At 37.7% G+C, this 19,756-nt stretch overlaps 1 protein-coding gene across 3 annotated transcripts in view; it reads right to left on the bottom strand.

Annotated features, from left to right (window-relative positions):
- LOC137287183 (glutamate receptor ionotropic, kainate 2-like) overlaps positions 1-19,756 on the bottom strand; it is a 131,769-nt gene that overhangs the window by 11,992 nt on the left and 100,021 nt on the right. For 2 of the 3 annotated variants that reach the window (XM_067819357.1, XM_067819356.1), the window contains 10 exons: positions 19,325-19,500; positions 19,034-19,087; positions 18,634-18,807; positions 17,877-18,029; positions 17,176-17,277; positions 16,722-16,826; positions 13,525-13,569; positions 12,047-12,244; positions 8,956-9,516; positions 3,148-3,373 (listed from right to left, as the gene is read on the bottom strand). In XM_067819357.1, the coding sequence (XP_067675458.1) occupies positions 3,148-3,373; positions 8,956-9,516; positions 12,047-12,244; positions 13,525-13,569; positions 16,722-16,826; positions 17,176-17,277; positions 17,877-18,029; positions 18,634-18,807; positions 19,034-19,087; positions 19,325-19,500 (1,794 nt within the window). The remainder of the gene's footprint in view (positions 1-3,147; positions 3,374-8,955; positions 9,517-12,046; positions 12,245-13,524; positions 13,570-16,721; positions 16,827-17,175; positions 17,278-17,876; positions 18,030-18,633; positions 18,808-19,033; positions 19,088-19,324; positions 19,501-19,756) is intronic. The other variant, XM_067819358.1, reaches the window with a different exon arrangement.

Raw genomic sequence — 19,756 nt, 5'->3', positions numbered from 1 at the left:
GCAGACCCGTCTTAGACAAGCGCTTTGTCAGTTGGCAAATGTGTGTCACTACAATATTTCCATTTTGGTGGTAACAACTCATATAAATACGGTGATATGTTAACAATAGTGAATGAGTGAGTCAGGATTTGTGTCGCTTTTAGCAATATTCTATCGATATCGGGGGACATCAAAAATGGGCTTCACACACAGTACCAATGTGAGCAATCAAACAGAGTCTTCGGCGTGACGAGCGGACGCTTTAGCCACCCAGTTACTAATAACACGACCGGTGAGCAAGTGCATTCACTTTGATTTCATGAGAATATAAACGCACAGCAGCAAACGCCACAGTTGATTAATCTGCATTCCAAGAACATGTCAACTTGTAAACACAACGCTAACCGGAGTACGGTCACGTGACCCTGTAACCCTCCGCGGACCTGAATTTCCATATTACTACGCATTAAGATTAACATTCGATGTCGAATACTCAACAGATTCCATTTTAACTCAATCAGTCCCTCAGTGAAGACGATCACATAGTAAACTAGATCTGCAAGTAATAAGAACTCAATTTCCTGTTGTAACTGGCGTTATTATATTCAATAACATGCACAAGTCTCCACATTCAATGAAAAAGACGCATATTATAATACCATAAAGGTTTATTCCCCGTGAGGTTTGATTTCAACTTTATGGATACATCGAGCAAGGTGCCAATCACAAAATTACACGTGTTCTCTGAATAATTGGTGTAAAGTGTCCATAATGTTCAATCATGTTGACCCGCTAGAGAATGGTATTGAAAGGGAGGTAACTCTAAAGTTGAAGGTAAGAATTTTAGAAACCCATTACAATATTTCAATTATTCATAAAATATAATACACTTCTAGTCTTTTCTTGCATGGAAACACTACTCTATCAACACAGCTCTCCACCAAATCAGACACATCACACAAAAAGAAATATATCACTTTTTTGTTGAACTGAAATTTGAAAGAACTGCTGATAAATGTGATTGTGTCTATTTAACCATCACTCATTCTTGCAACAGTCTGTAAAAATATAGGCGTAAAAAAGGATTGGTTCAATGAAGACGGAATGAGGAATGACAGAATGTCGAAAATTTTAGCCGAAAAGAACACTAACAAGAGTTGATTTAAACATAGTTTTACGATACAATATCTAAAATTCCTACCACCAGTTGTATGTTTTTGGGGTGTTTTCAATATTTACGGTTTTGAATCAAACAATATTTTTAAAAACAAATCCAAGTAGAATGATTCTTTCACATCTGCCGAAACACCTGTAAAGTTTATGTTTTGTGTGATATCATTAACTTTAGATATTTAAACTGAAATTCGAACTTCTGATAACATTAGCATCGCGATGTAGTATCTTTATCCTCCAGTGTACATCAGATACATGAATGCGTTTGATCCTGTGCATAAACAGCCTCCAAAGCGTATAATTGAAAAATGGCACTGACACCAAGAATGAACATGTTGTGCCTATATGTGGACAAGAACCCCGAAATTTGTGTGCCGAACGAACGCTTAGCCACTGTGCCACCTAAGCGCCCTTTGTACGTGAACAAGTGTTTATTCGTAGATCTATTAGGCATAGTGTTATTGATATATTCCTCCCACTAACCCCGCGATCCCATTTACATGCAAAGACGCCTTGTGAATTGAAGTATAGTACAACTACATCGACCCTTTACCATTTTAGGTTCCTAATATTCCAGTCCCCGTTTCAATTTATACTTGATCCGTTGTACAATACCGGACCCTCTGTCTGCAGCTTCCTTATGCATTATTCCCGACATGAATAAGGCGCTGTCGCCTCTCCAGTTGAGGCGAGTGCTTCTACTTAAATTTACTTCCTCAGATTAACCCAACCCTACCATTAAGCATAACGCGTTATCGACGGTATTGGATATATGTCTTGATAGTACAAACTGTTGCCACCTATCCTTATGGAAATTTGTCCGTACTTCAGGAGTTTTATTGAGTGCGTTGAAATGGTACAAGTATACAATCCAAAGCTTCTCGTGGAGGTTGACCTGATCTCTAATCCAGCGTCAGACACAGACTCAGCCCTTATGGCCTCCTTCATACAGCTCTGTACTGTTCTCGTGGTCCGAAATTACTTGCCCATATTTACATCGAAATGAAATTCAATCGAGTGGACTTCGTGAATGTGATGAAATGACACACAAAATCATCTCAGGAAAAATATCTCGTTTAATAAGCACTGTGCGAGCGTCTGCACCTACTGCCCCGTTGCATGTTATTCTAATGTCCAGGTCCTCCTTTGACAAAGCACTAAGGTGATCGTAAGTGACTAAGGTAACCTTAGTGAAATGTTAAAGAACGGAAGTTAAGGTGAACTTTAGTAAAGATTGCTTCGTGACAGGACCCCCAGTAAGGCTTGTCGTCGAGGACTCCCTACGGCTTTTAGACGCGTTTTAGATGAGAATGTATCATATGGCAAGACTGGGTCTGAACCTGTCATTACTTAGAAAGACTAAGCGGTGAGGTATTACCCTGTGACTGTCAAGTGACATCAACGACCACTACAAATCAGTTATATGATGTGAGTGTGAAAACACATTTATATAATTTATCAGAAAAGCAGGCTAGTGATTGTAAGTCGCCCTGTCATCACTACTAGAATAGGGACTCGATCAGCCATGTGTCCATGTATGTCGTGAAAATAATTTGTGGTGTTCACCACCTTGACATCTTATGATATTAATTTTTAATTGAATTCATTATAGTTTAATCCATTTACCAGTGCCCCACTGTGCAAAACTATTCTTCAAGTGTTTGTCATTGCTTGTATGTCCCAACAAACGTTCTTCAGCAAACAATGCTTGTCGTAAAAGGCGACTGAAGGGATAGAGTGGTCAGAATCGCTGACTTGCTTGACACATGTCATCGTATCCTAGTTACGTAGATCAATGCTCATATTTGTTGATCACTGGTTTGGCTGGTCCAGATTCGAATATTTACAAACCGCCGTCACATAGCTGTAATATTGCTGAGTGTGGCTTAAAACTAAACTCACTGACTTGCGCTGTTATGTTTGTGTCATGTCTGTGTCATGTTTGTGTTAGCAGGGTGTCTAAGTCATCAAAAAGAAACGACAAATGCTACTTACTTATTGGTGTGCCTATTCCATAGCCCTTGGAGTCAAGGAGTCCCCCCACCTGCATCAGATCACAGTTACGCTGGGTGATATAGTCAATCATGGTGGATTCGGAAAGGAAGGCGTATCCCCCCTCAAGCACCCTGGCCACGCCTGCTTCGTACGACTTCATAAACACCGTCGGTTCCTTCTTCTTCATGAAAGCCCACATTCTTTTGTACGTATCAATTTTTGAGTCCTGAAACACAGACGCTACAATTATGAATTTACATTCGATGGTCTTTTCAAGACCAGAATAATTTAAAGTGTACAGTGTAGACGTTTCATGCACTACTGTTGAGTGCCGGTAAACAAAGAAACACACAACCAATTCTTCAGAATGAACAAATATGTTCAGGAAATACAGGAAGGGGAATCTTACGTCTGGAATACATCACCTCGCGTTTTAGCAATAGGGCAAACTTCTAAGGAACCACATTTTTGTTGTTTGTATCGTGTTCTCAAGCGATAAATTGTTATTCAAGAAATGCAAAAATCAATTCTGAAGGACTAACGGCCGCACACTGAACGTATATCGACAAATTGGTCGTGTGCAGACTTGTGAGGTATTCCGTCGCCTGACATTGGCGGGGAGAATATTGGTATGTATGTCGCAAGGTTCAGTAATGGAATCTCGAGCTTCACGAGCTGGCGTTAGGTGTCTGCGGTTCAATTAGTAGATACTAGGATGGTACTTTGAGCCCCTGGGTTTCAGTGTCGTGGGAAATTTGCCACCTTGTCACCGTAGGTGCTTGATTGGACTGGCTTAGCTGCATACACACATCACTCCTCGCCATTGGTTCATGCGAGACTGAACGTCAGAGCAAAGATATTGGGACATACAAGGACAAAATATAAGGACAAAGGAGGTATACCTGCTTGAAAGCAATGTCGTGCAAATGTTTCTCTTCAGAAAATTAGTTTTCACGTCAGACTGACTGCCAGTGCAAAGATATTGGCCAGTTTGTCGTTTGTTGACATGCAGAACTTAAGACTTAAGCCTGAGAACTGCGAATGAATCACTGCTCTGGGAACGTTTTGTTTCCAATGGCAGTGGTATGTAAGGTATGGTATGTACGTCACGGATCTTATGTCATATGGGATGTAATGTGCAATAGTGCAATGTGATACTGAAGCACCAACTGTGTAGTATATCCATATCATACATGCTAGTAACGTGAGCATATCAGAAATTTTGATTTTGCGTTGACGTCCTTTTGGCTTTAAGTTCGTGCTTTTGATTATTTCAGTCATAGTGCTAGACCAGTATAGTCCGTTTGGATCAAGAGCGGAATGATGAAAACTCGAAAACTAATACACATATAATATTTAGTGAAACACTGATTATGGTCAAATCATCAGACTAACCTTGTTTTTTTTCAGAATTTATGTCCTAAAAGTAAAACACTTCTTTAACAAACGATCATGAAAATTCGGACACAGTTCACTATTTGATATGAGGAACGAATGCAAAGACGGGAAGCACGTACACAAGTGCTGACAGAGTTATTGACTCGTTTACCTATGTTGTACCATCTCCATCCTTTCTCGCACACCTGGCTGTTCTTCTCTGTGCAGTTTGTTAAAATAATCTTTAGACATTAATCTCCAGCTACACTATTTCGTAATGGAGGTTATCTCTTTCTATGGCGTTCTGATTCCGATGTCAAACAAGCGTGGGAGTTTGTTTCTCCATATCAAAACATTCATCTACTCCTTAAAATAGAATTTCTTCATCAGCTAATAACGATCCGTTAAGGATGATAATTCCTTTAATGTTCTTCAGTCTAGTCAAATAGGACGACGGTTTCCTCAAAAACGGCACAGACTTGGAATTTATTGCAGATCTGGTGTCCTCCTGTCTGTACTAGAAGTATAAATCTGCACTATCATAGCAAACCCATTTTTTAGTTTTATATCTTAAGCAATGGCATATAATTTAAGCGACGTTGCCCTGTTCAGCATTGTTTACCATCAGAACAAAACTTGTCTCAGCAGAGAAATTGGATGCTGTAATGTACAGGAATTCATACTCGTTGTTGATTCCCTTGTTGCTGGTTAGTGTGTACTGTCTGAATACTGCTTTAAAAACTCATTGGACACGAAGGCAACAAGGGCGCAGGCCAAAGTAATTGGGTATTAACGCAGACTGTAAATGCTTTCGTTCTTATCAAAACAGATTTGAGATCGCAATCAAACACTGGAGGTTCTTACAAGCCACTTCAAGACAGCAAAAATGACGTTTTTTCGGTCAGACTGCGCATGTCTATGATAACGGTTATATGGACATTCAATCTGCTCACGTCTCGACGGTGCTCACACTAAGCAGTCTTTGCAGTCATGCTGTGTTTGATCTTGAAAGCCTATTGCTCATTAAAAGGTTTGTGTCAAAAATAAAGTTTGTCTGGGTCAGTTTTGAACTCATAATGTCACTTTGCTTAACAGTATTGCTGCAGTTTTTTTCTGATTTATTTTAATTACTCAAGGAACGATAATGATATACGGTAGCAGGTTTAAATCAATATTCTTATCAGCTGCACTTACATATTAAGTTCGCAACAACGAACTGGGCTTGATATGCAGTTCGGGTGATGTAATTCCCCATTGGTATCAGAGTTGCACCTCAAAATTCAAAACAAATTGTAGCACTGATTTTATTCATTTCATTTACGGGCAACGAGAGTTTGATTTCATGTCAACGTTGCCAATCAAGACGAGGAAGCAAGAAGACCTGACCCTTGTCGACCCGTATTCATCAACGTGAAGCTCCCCCGTGGTAATAATGTCAGCAGTTTGTAAGCAGACTGCATACACCGTATACGTAGCGCTGATTTACTGCGTATTAAAATCCCCCTTGAACAACTCACACGCTGCTAAATCTGCAAGGTCGGTGAAAAAAGTTCTTATCAATGCAATCAGCTGTAGTTGGTATATCAGTAGGGACATTAACTGCAAATTCAACAGAACGCACAGGACCTATTTCACACTGTTGCTAGCGTTTATTGGGAAAGGCATACCCTTGTATATAATCGATGAAAGGTAACGTAAATGACTTGTTTGATCTTAAAGTCCTGCCGTCCATATCCAAACCCCTACTGCCGTCACGCTTGCACACCACCCAGCTTGAAACAAGTCGGTTATAATGGGACGTTACAACAGGCTTTCCTAGCCTCCAAACATTTCCTATCCATTTCTTGTTCGGAAAGCGTATCAAGAAGACGCATACGGGCAATAAATGCTTCGGTTTCATTTCCCGGCTGGCTCCCCCTAACGGGCATTTCAGGTTTCACGGGGCATTTCCGAGTCTTATGATAATTGTTTCTCACCTCATCCAGTGAAGCTGACTGTTACTTGTGATATTCAATAATACTTGAGAGCATCATTCTTACTGGTACTCAGTATTGCGCTTTCAGTAAAATGTACAAGCCATTTCAAAGTCTCCACTATACTATATCTTACTTGTTCATGTCAATGTGTATTTATGGCAGCTTGTCAAACGTCGAATCATATACGTGACTTCAAAAGAAGTCAGGGTTTAACGCGTATATAGTTGTTATGCCGAGCCTCAAGGTACAAGAATAACGTTGCACTTAACTTAAGCTACATGTTGACGCAAAAACGTAGAGCTAATTCACAACTGCATTGCCCTCCGTTTAAATCACGAAATGGTGAAAAGCGGCTTTAAGTCATCAGTAGAGAAAACGTATAGCCCATTAGAAAAAGATGATGGAAAATGCACGGATTTTCCTTAGGAGCGCACATGTGAAGGAAAGCCAGGCTTGATGGCCGAAACCTCGGCGGATCACCGTAATGACAAATTCAATTTGAGTAATTGAGTTAGGGGGATTCTCACGCAGCCTGACTCAGTAACGTGACGCAAGGCAGTGCCTTGATGCTGCGGAGAAGCAATGTCCCTGCAATGGCACTATTTCCACGTTAAATCTCAGCAGGAACTCTCAGAAAGGTGGACTGGTCTTTATTGTTCAGCTTCCCATCATGCGTTTGCAAGCTCTAGTCATTTATTGAATTGCAGTCAAGAAACCTCATAATATTTGCCAATTTAGTCAGTATTTATAGGCTCCCAACCACGTCCAAATGCGTGTCTTTGTTTTAAAACTCCAATAATCCTACCCAGGGGCCCCTCAAATCAAATTAGAAGCTCTCGAAGATTATCTAACCATGAGGGCCGATTATCGGGTTTTGACAAATTTGGACAAGACTCGCTGAAGCGGAGGTCAGTTTGTCCGCGCAGTGATTTGCTACATGTTGCTAGTGGCATTTCCTTGTAGTAGTGTCAAGCTTGCACGCAAAGATTCTTTGACCGATCTGTTTTCCGTAACAGACAAACAGGCACTCACTAGATTGAGCATTTTTAAAGAAATTTAACAGTGCGTGGAAAAGTTAAAAGTAAGCAAGATAACCTTGTCAAAGACGTGAACACTTGAGATCGATTGGCAAAGCAAAGAAAATCTAAAATGTTCAAGCTGAATTACATTGAAGCTATGTTAGAGTTTCATCGAGACATTTTATCTATCAACTTCATGGGGATTGGTTTGGGTTTTCGAATAGAAGAATACTTTATTACTCCCCTAGAACACATTTGTGAGTGAGTGAAGTTTGTATAATGCTGTTTAGAACGGTATTTCAGTCTGAGTACAGGCGTCTCAGCTTCATGTGGAAGGATGATGGCTCGAACTGATGCAGACGGTGCACATTCACTTTTTTGGTGTAAACCGAGATAAGGTAATGGCAAACCTAAGTCAAACTACCTAAGAATAATTATTCATTTTAATAACATCCAATTCAACGTTCACACGATGCTTGGAACAGATATTTAACACACAGTTGGATCCTGAAAGTAACTTCAAAGGTAGAATTACAAAGTATGATACTTTGGGTCCACAGAGGAAACCACTCGAGGTGTTCTGTTTCCGCTGATTATTACTCTACCATTATAATATATCTCATTTAGAGACAGTATTGATTATTTTACTACATGAGTCGTGAACGTTTCACAGCACAAAGTGATGTGATGGTGTCGAGGTTGATTCCTCATCGCTATACAATTCGCGACATCCCCGACGGTATTACAGACCCATGCCTCACTGTGATTAATGGGAAAGACACTAGCCATTGAGCAGGTTTGCTATTGTCACGGTATTTCCGCTGTTCTGATGTCGGTGTATATGTGCAAATGCATATGTATTTGTTTTTGTTAATGACGACACGTGATAGCTTGATATCACGAAAGCAATATATGTTTCTTGTTGACATGTCTGATATTTGTGTTTTGTATATCAAACAATCTGACCTATCGCTAAGAAGTGAAGCTTGGGCTCTGCCTTAATTCCAGTTGTATATTAATCGTTTTAACTCTCACGTACAGAGAAGTAAGTAATCTTTTCAGATCTCGTCGTGGAATACGAAACTGTCATATCAAAAGATCCAAAATGAGGGTATGAATATTGTTATTCCTCATTGAACGTCATTCCAATTATTCTATGCCGCATGTAAATGGGTACATATTGTAAACCAGTAGCTGATAAAATGAGCAACGACCACGGTTTGTGGACACAATATCAGGCAAGTATCACAGTAGAACCTCGACTGCAAGGAGCATGTGATGCTGATGGTCAGTCTGCCCCCATGTCCAAATGGAGTTTGAACCAAAAACTGTTACTATAACAACATCCTTCGTCATTACACCTATATCTGCCTTTGGACACCTGAAACCACCGCTGACTTTAGCATTGAGCTCCACCACCAACAGAATCAACTTACCCTGAAAAATTGCATTGTAGAGCCGCTACCTAAGGTCCCATATGAGATCTCCGTTTGTTTGGCAAGGTCCTCCGCACTCTCGATGGGAGATACCATTCTCTCTACAGTGAGGAAAGCAGCCAGGTTGGCGGTGTATGATGATATGATGATAAGCGTGAAGAACCACCAGATCCCCCCTACAATCCTGGTGGACACCGCCCTCGGGTTTATGTCTGAACCTTGCTGCATCAGTGTGCCCACGGTGAACCAGAAGCTGTTTGACAATGTAAATGTATTCTGCACAGTGTCTGTGTCAGGATTGCACGGGTGGGCATTGTACCACTCGTACGGACTAAACCGTGCGAGAATGAATATCGTGAAACTGACAATAAAGTAGGCCCCAATAACGTAGAGCCAGATTTCTATAGCAAGAGGGTTCAAAAACGAGAACAGCCCCGGTTTTTCCCGTTTTGGCACTTTGAACAATATTGTAATTCCTAAATTAAGGAAAGGTTTTGTGAAGTCGATGACTTGTTCCCTCACATAGTTGATAGTCAAGGGTGCAACGGCTAAATCAGCTCTCTGAAATAAAACAAAAATGAATCATCTCCAAGTTGTAAAATGCCCTTATGAGACTTGTCATTCTCATCACGGTTGAAATACAGTATTGAGTTATCTGTCACGCCAATAACTGACAGAAGCGTTACTTGGTCAAAAGTGATGAGATTACACAGATTTTGTTTTGCCTTTCACTTTTGCTAAGGTAAGGGTCATTATTCAAACAAATCATAATTGTCCTCGTTTTGTCTTTGTATTTCGTTATCTGCTGTTCACGTGTTTCAACTGTGTTCATTAACCCCCTAGTGGTATTTCCTTCAAAGCTCAGTTTTGTATGTTATTCATGAGGTGATAATTGATTTTATTTTATCGGTGAGCACTTTGAACCGCCTGTGCTTTGGGAGACAATTTGTTGCAAATAGTGATTTTTGTCACCTTATAATGTGATTACATTCATCAGTTCTGAATTACAGTTCTTTTGGTGTGTCATCAATATGCAAGAGAAATGTTTTCTTAAGCTAACTAATACCTAAAACCTTGCGTGTTAATTTTGTTTTTTATTAAAAGATTGCCTAATCTTATAATTTCTTATTCATTTACTGTTGCGTTTACTGTACATTTAGTACGGAAGGTTATAATTGTGATATTTATGATGACTGCAATTATAAGACCCTGATTATTTCAGCTTCAAAAGAAAGTGAAAGCATGAGTTATTACGTTTCTACGGTATTACGAATTAGATGCAGATTTCATTTGACAATCATTGTAATCGTTCAGTGTTCTACATATTATTTACCATACATCAGTTTGACAGAACGCCAATAATGAAGAAACCATGTAATTACAGCATGAGTATATATTCATAGCATGAGTATATAATTACAGCATGAGTATATAATTACAGCATGAGTATATAATTACAGCATGAGTATATAATTACAGCATGAGTATATATTCATAGCATGGGTATATAATTACAGCATGAGTATATATTCATAGCATGAGTATATATTTACAGCATGAGTATATATTTACAGCATGAGTATATATTCATAGCATGAGTATATAATTACAGCATGAGTATATATTCATAGCATGAGTATATAATTACAGCATGAGTATATAATTACAGCATGAGTATATAATTACAGCATGAGTATATATTCATAGCATGGGTATATATTTACAGCATGAGTATATATTCATAGCATGAGTATATAATTACAGCATGAGTATATATTCATAGCATGAGTATATAATTACAGCATGAGTATATATTCATAGCATGAGTATATAATTACAGCATGAGTATATATTCATAGCATGAGTAAATAATTACAGCATGAGTATATAATTACAGCATGAGTATATAATTACAGCATGAGTATATATTCATAGCATGGGTATATATTTACAGCATGAGTATATATTCATAGCATGAGTATATAATTACAGCATGAGTATATATTCATAGCATGAGTATATAATTACAGCATGAGTATATATTCATAGCATGGGTATATAATTACAGCATGAGTATATATTCATAGCATGGGTATATATTTACAGCATGAGTATATATTCATAGCATGAGTATATAATTACAGCATGAGTATATATTCATAGCATGAGTATATAATTACAGCATGAGTATATATTCATAGCATGGGTATATAATTACAGCATGAGTATATATTTACAGCATGAGTATATATTCATAGCATGAGTATATAATTACAGCATGAGTATATATTCATAGCATGAGTATATAATTACAGCATGAGTATATATTCATAGCATGAGTATATAATTACAGCATGAGTATATATTCATAGCATGGGTATATAATTACAGCATGAGTATATATTCATAGCATGAGTATATAATTACAGCATGAGTATATAATTACAGCATGAGTATATAATTACAGCATGAGTATATATTCATAGCATGGGTATATAATTACAGCATGAGTATATATTCATAGCATGGGTATATAATTACAGCATGAGTATATATTCATAGCATGAGTATATAATTACAGCATGAGTATATATTCATAGCATGAGTATACAATTACAGCATGAGTAACCTAATTTGTTCTAAATGGTTATACGACTAGGTAGAAAGATTGCAACACATTTCTTTGTCAATTTGAAGTTACAGTGAAACTTGAGTTCATAATGCGAACAGACCTGATTACCATGGTTACCATTTATTACTATTAAAGGAATGAGGTATATAACTGTGTTGAGCAATGTCAGTTGTAGAACAGTGACAACAATAACCTGCGGGGAGGGGAGGGGAGGGATTAAAGAGGTTTCACTGTTAAGAAATTTATTACATGAAGCACCCTTTTCGGAAGTTTTCATAAATATTCAGTAGAATCTGGTGAATTTATACTCACTATATTATAATGTGGTACAACCGTCACATTAAAGTTTAGCCCTTGTATGACAACAATGATGACAGGGACACGTTTGATGGCATGTATTACCTTGTGCCAAGAATACATCGAGGAAAGTCTAAATATGGTTCTAGACTTCATGCTTACCCGCGCTATAAGTTCACCGACCATGCCGTTCCATTTCTTCTTCTCATTAGGAGCACCGTAGTTTCCATCAGCGACCAACACAATCTTATAGCGGAAGCCCACGATCTTGGAAAGTTCCTCCAACAGATCTATACAGAATCCTTCATAATCCTGACCATCATCTACTTTCCGTTCTTTTTTCATCATATAGGGCTTTTCCTGCAACCAGAAAGACAAATCCTGCTGTCTCATAATGTAAATGAACGGTAAATATGCAAGATCCTGGGATTTGAATTCCAAATTGTATAACACTGTTTTCGTTGTAAATTGATAAGGAGGATTGCTGTTAAACTGTATCTGAATACAATGTCAGTGACAATATTGTGCATGTAATCACCGGATACACTGATTATAGAATAATTGATAAGTGCAACAGGTAAGTAAACATTATTCTTACTGTCATTGTTCATATACGTTAACGTGTACAAACATGTAAAATCTAACGTAAAATCTACAATAAACGTTTGTGATTGACACGTCTAGTGTACGATATTTAAACTTTATATTCATGTTATCAACATGTATATCATTAGAATCGTGTACAGTGTACGTGTAAATAGAAACACTAAATAACCCGTAACAACATAGATATTCTTCATATATACTTTCATCACTGCATACATAAGAATCTACAAACAATTAGAGAATAGAGACATTTTGATAAATTTAGTGATTTCATGACATGTTTCCATGTACAAAGAACGAAACTTTTAATAATTATTATTAAATAATGTGCATTATCTGTTATGACATCAATGATTCAAAACTGTAAATAGTAAATGATAGTTATCACATATGAGTGAGTGGCATAAAGCCACTATGAGGAATACATTTACTACAGTTAATATGCCGCGTATCAGCAAGTGACAAATGAAGGTCGAACACGTCCAACTAGAAGGAACCCATGTTACTGACAGATCAGTGAACATATTCATGGCCATTCTGAGACTGGGACACTACAGATGCAACTACAAAATATACCGTACAAGCCACGATACCCTTGTCCATTTAATCACCCGACCATCCTATAAATACTTGATAATTGGTGAAAATGATATTAAAATGATATAAAAATGATATTATTGACACATGCGTTCTTCTGCATCTAAAAAGACCATTTCTTCATCAGACCCTCTCTCAGGTGTGTCTCTTCAAGATATCAATGGTGACAATTGCTTCCTTTGCTATCATACACTATAGACACGTGTCTATCCACTAAGACAATGTGTGAATGCAGGGCACCTGGCAGTGTGACTACTATGTATCTAAAGTAGCATTTGAGTCCATGTGTGTCAGTACAGGATATACATCTAAGATTATTACATTTACAAAATCACTCGTTCGTTAGTCTCTGTGTTCAAACTATGGTATCTAAACATAAAAAACATAAAGAATAGGACATAAGTCACACATGTGTTCTTCTGCATCTAAAAACATACCGCAATAGTTGTTACAATAAGTTCAGGGGGAAGCTTTTTATTGTTCTGAAATAAAGTACAGTGACGTAAACAAAATTAAATATACATCAAAACGTGCATAGAGAAATTAATATATGTTCAGAGATAACTAAGCTACTACATTAAATATTCATATTGTGGGTGTACCTCAATCCGTGTTTGATCGACATGATGATGACTGTGAACCAGTGAGTAGTCTTTGATCCATATGTTTACATGTGTAAGTCAATGCTTGTTTGATCGACATGATGATGACTGTGAACCAGTGAGTAGTCTTTGATCCATATGTTTACATGTGTAAGTCAATGCTTGTTTGATCGACATGATGATGACTGTGAACCAGTGAGTAGTCTTTGATCCATATGTTTACATGTGTAAGTCAATGCTTGTTTGATCGACATGATGATGACTGTGAACCAGTGAGTAGTCTTTGATCCATATGTTTACATGTGTAAGTCAATGCTTGTTTGATCGACATGATGATGACTGTGAACCAGTGAGTAGTCTTTGATCCATATGTTTACATGTGTAAGTCAATCCGTGTTTGATCGACATGATGATGACTGTGAACCAGTGAGTAGTCTTTGATCCATATGTTTACATGTGTAAGTCAATGCTTGTTTGATCGACATGATGATGACTGTGAACCAGTGAGTAGTCTTTGATCCATATGTTTACATGTGTAAGTCAATGCTTGTTTGATCGACATGATGATGACTGTGAACCAGTGAGTAGTCTTTGATCCATATGTTTACATGTGTAAGTCAATCCGTGTTTGATCGACATGATGATGACTGTGAACCAGTGAGTAGTCTTTGATCCCTATATTTACATGTGTAAGTCAATGCTTGTTTGATCGACATGATGATGACTGTGAACCAGTGAGTAGTCTTTGATCCATATGTTTACATGTGTAAGTCAATGCTTGTTTGATCGACATGATGATGACTGTGAACCAGTGAGTAGTCTTTGATCCATATGTTTACATGTGTAAGTCAATGCTTGTTTGATCGACATGATGATGACTGTGAACCAGTGAGTAGTCTTTGATCCATATGTTTACATGTGTAAGTCAATGCTTGTTTGATCGACATGATGATGACTGTGAACCAGTGAGTAGTCTTTGATCCATATGTTTACATGTGTAAGTCAATGCTTGTTTGATCGACATTGTTATATGATGTGAGACAATTGCGTTCGTGAAAATTGATGTAACTGATACAGCCCCACTTCAATGTAATTTCTTCTCTTTTCTCTTAATTATTTCTGAACATAATACAAGATGACAACATAAGCCATTAGTGGAATTACAACACTAGAAAGATGAAAACATGATGTGGTGAATTAAGGAAATGAAAATAGATATAAATAAACAATTACGCATGCTTAATTTTATCCATTCATACTTATACCATTTTACCAATCATGCACTTCAATATGAAGCTAAACAAATTCAAATTATATAAAATTACTACACAAATATGAAATCAAGTAATATTAGTACTCGGAAATGAGATCCGGCAGATGTGAAGCGGAGATGTGTTGTGGGGTGTATATGAAGTACCATATATTATCACGTCTTTGTAACCATCGTTTACATCGTTCTGTATTACCATTTGAAGGAGAAAATGTGCACACAACGATTCATGAGTTTGACTGCTACTTTGTTCAAGAACTTCATGTCTGTGAACACTGACGGCCATGTGTTCAATCAAAAATTTCCATAAACCTCACCTCATGTTATACGAATTTATTCTTCGAGAGGAGATTTTCAAGATACTAAAATTCACTTAACTCAAATTGTCAGGCAGTGGAAATTGTCTCCTTTCAGATAGATTAAATTGAATATTCCCATAAACCTCTTCATATACCGAGTCGACTGCTATTTCCAAGAGAGGGCCTCTAAAAGTCAGCACTACAGATACAGGGAAAGGTATACGTTGATACACTATAAAAACGTTCTTCCTTTCGGGGACTCTGGGCACCATATGTACATGTGTATCTGTGCAGTGTGTCTAGGTCATTCGTTCAGGAAAAAAATCATGATGGTGGCGCAAAAATACAAAAACCAGGAAACACTGGGAAATCACGACTGCTTTTGTGCTTATAACGCGGATATAATGACGGCTTTGGTAATGACCAAAATGCCTGTCTGTTCTGAACCTCAGTTTTTCCCTAAAAAAGTAATCAATAATTTGTCATCTCTGACCTTTGAAAAAACATTAGGAGAAATTAAGAAAATCCATCAGTAGTAATTTGCCCAAAGGAAAGGAGATTTGTACCGGAGGTACCAAAGGTCATTCTGTGAAGAGACGTAATGTATAATTACAGACCGGAACACCAGGGGGATGTGTTGGTACACTGCTTATACTACAAAGATCGTTGTCATCCTAAACTAAAACTCATCAGAAGATTAAATTAGTTTATTCAAGATGGTCCACATTTAGGTACGTTAAGGATGTACATGGGGTATTTGCTTTCTGTAAGATCCATTTACTTAGGAGAGTCATTACAGACATATTTCCCATTTGTTTTCATGACACGGAAACATGTATATTAACTAAACTGGCGTTGACCATCCCATGTCCTGTTCCTTAATACATAGAATGCATTAGGGCAGTCACCGAAAGATAATGGCGCTGGCTAAAACTTCCAATAGGTGGACTGCTCCCTTCTATCTAATTATTATGTCTTAGTGCAAAGAAAGTGGATCGTACTGTTTCTTATAAGGGCACTGATGCATTAGTGGCAAAAAATGATTCATTAGTGACAAAAAAATCAAATGTATTTTTGTGGTCTGTGTGCTGAGTGTCACGATTCTTGATTATGGGTCACCACGGAGCACCATAAGCCTGTTTTAATCGTCAGGTCGATGTCTGGTGCGCCATGTTATAACAGATTTCCTAAACATAATGCATTATTTATATAAATTTTCACTACAATCCTTGACAGCAGTGATTTGTCACTTTCATTTTATTGTGTAAATATAAAGATTTCCTTTGATATTTTCTTTGCCTTTTTGTTTTTTGTATGACGCCTTGCATGTTTTGAAGCAGAGCTGAATATTGCTTATCATCCGACAACCAGCATAGAGTGACAACACATTTCAAGCTCACATGTACCATCTACGACAATACTTTAGAACATATGCGCTACCCTTTCTTCAAATCGATTCTTACCATGATTGTTGTGACTATGAGAGTTTTGTTACCAAATGGGTTCCCATCTGCATAGCCTTGTAGATTTGTGAAGTTGAGCCCTTTATCAACACTCCACTCTCCTACCTGCCAACAAAGCCATGTCGATGGTCAAAGATCTTAAGAAAAATGTGGTTTATAAGCAAAGCAGTTATAAGTTGTTATGCAGTCACATTCAGGTGGAACTGTAACGGGGTCATTTAAAATATCAGTTATGATAGACGTTTTCTGTTAATAGGAGGTATGAAATGAAATAGCATATAGTCTTTGAGAAATTGTGTATTCATTTCAAATGTGTCATCTCTATAAAGCGTCATTTCACAACCAAAGTCAACATTTCATTGAACGAGAGGAACATCGTATGTACACATTCTTGATGGAGATTCACAATTCCAAGGGTAGATCTAGAATGTTTACTGTATAAACTAGTACTTACTTTCTCTAAACCTTTGGGTTTAAGTTGTAACAAATCTAATTTGAATACAAATCGTCGACCCCTGTCTAATCGGACCTCTCCAGTGAGACCTCTTATTGTGACCTGAAACATGATGGGTGATAGCATGTGAATGCCAGTGCATATTCACGACACGTAAAGCTGTTGGTTAGAAGTGGAACATATGCAGGATCATATTCTAGGTAATTCGTACAAATCACCAGCGAACAAACTAGTTATTACGAAGACAAATGCACGTGAGACAATTCAAATAATGTATTTGACAGATATCTTATTTCACACTTATCCCTTTGGCGATCTGTCAAACATGTTTCCCCGTGTCACGTTCTGTTCGGTTGTGTTCTAGATGTTCATGTTAGGAAACAAACATGGCCAGTGTTCTAGAATCGCATACAAAGGAAGCAATTCCAATTACATACAGCAACGCTGCGTCAGTTTTGATACCACAGTTTACAGCAGATTGTGTGTGGTCAATGTTATGTAATAATGTTATGTTATTTAGATATTGCAGTTCCCATTTAATAACGATTTTGTGCAATTTCTGTTGAGAATATTACTGATACATCTGTTGCGCGCTGGATACGACAATGAAGAATTGAAGGGCGTGGAGCAGTCTATATGTATGGAATCAATAACGTAACATAACATAAATGTTTTATACGCATGTATATTACTGCATGTACCTGTTTCAGATATGAGTATAGGTTTGGGCCAGAAGGCCAGGGCAGAGGATAGTCACAGCTTGTGTTGACCGGGCGGAGGATGGATTTCTTGTCGAGTTCGTGTAAGGCTTTCGCGAGTAAATGCACAGCGTCGAATATCAAGGCGGCTTCGTGCTGAAATACCAAATCATTTGTCACAGAACAGCATTTCCTCACCACTGAAGTCATCATCATCATCACAAACAAACACAACCACAAATGTGAATCGATACGTATGAACAATATTTTAAAATATTTGGTTTTATATAATACATATATGTCATATATCATCTTTTAACCGCAAATTTTAGGTATTTATGATCTATTGAAAAAAACATACAAAGTCAAGAGCAATTGTTTCCTTTTCAGGAAGGAGGGGTGGGATATTTGTTTGAGGTTAACATTACAAAATGTATTCCTTGGACACTTTGTCTTCAATAAAAAGGCAAGACGTCTTTTCTTCTCCTAGTTCGAAGCAAAAGGAAAATGATTATGTTTTTGGGGGGTTGGTTTTTTGTTTGTGTGTGTGTTTTTTTGTTTGTTTGTTTCTTTCTTTTCTTTCTTTTCTTTCTTTTTATTGACGAAATTCCCCACTTCCCCACATAATTCCGATATTATCAGTATATTTACTGGTAAATCAGTACATGCACAGACGTGCAAAACGACCTTCGAGTTGTTCTGAAGGACGGATTGATACATTCTGACAGTGCATCACGGGAACTTAAATGTTTATACTCACTGGTAGTGATAAGTAACCACTTTTGTTGAGCATGACTTTATTTGTTTGAATTTCATAGACTTCCATAGCTTTCATGACGTCCCTGACGTAGTCATTGTTGGGGTCTACCATGCGGAAGCCGGTGAGATTGACGTAGTTGTATCGGTAGTTTTCCATATCTATTGACTCAATGTCCTGCAAAGGTAAACAAACCATGATTTATGAGTATGTGTTGGCAGTAATGGATTATGAACTATTACACAGGAATTATTTGTTAGAAAAAGAATGATGTTACTGTTTGCAAATGTTGAGACTCTTATTTTGGAATCGTTTGACATAGATATATGTACATACAAGCACATCATGTGCTTGCGTTTGGTACGGATACACGCGAGAAAAGATTGTGCAACACGCTACTTACCAAATTGGTAAGAATATAATGATGATAGGGATCTATCATACCTTCTTGTAAGGCCTGAAATATATACCTTATATGATTATTTGTCACCATACAGGAGCATGTGTAAAACATAGGTTTCATGCTACATTTGTAAAAGAGTCACAAAATGTGTGTAGAGCACTTATCAAAGATTTCAAAGTCCAGTAAATGTCCTGATGATTGAATAGTACCGTTATCTGTTTGTTGATTATACAGTTCATAACAAATGACATAACATAAATAATTGATACCAATGTTTGCAACTATACATACCATTTTCATTAAGAGACTGGTATAGTTAAGGTTTAGATCTACAAGCATATTTGTCCACTTCTTTTCTTTGGCCTCCTTCAGAACGTCTCTCATATTCCTGTAGTCAACCTGGCGGACCATTATATCAAACGATGTTTCAAAATTGCCACGAATAACGCTCTGAACCTTCATCAGATCTGAAACAAAGCGGTTGACGTGGTGCGTTAATTCATTCCCCTTACATAGATGCGCCAGGGTAGTCTAGTAGGTAAAGTGGCCCTTCGTCAAACTGAAGAGCAGGGTTTATTACCCACGTGGGGTCAATGTAGAAAACCCATTTGTGGTGTCCCCCCGACTTGATTATTGCTACAGTCAGAGTAAAACTTAACCCAGTCACTGAGTCCTGTTCGAAAACAACTAACCCACATTACATTATTGTTAACATGGTTCCAT

The sequence above is a fragment of the Haliotis asinina genome, chromosome 6 (genome assembly GCF_037392515.1).
Source record: "Haliotis asinina isolate JCU_RB_2024 chromosome 6, JCU_Hal_asi_v2, whole genome shotgun sequence".
Classification (NCBI taxonomy): domain Eukaryota; kingdom Metazoa; phylum Mollusca; class Gastropoda; order Lepetellida; family Haliotidae; genus Haliotis; species Haliotis asinina.
This window is presented reverse-complemented; position numbering and strand designations above follow the sequence as displayed.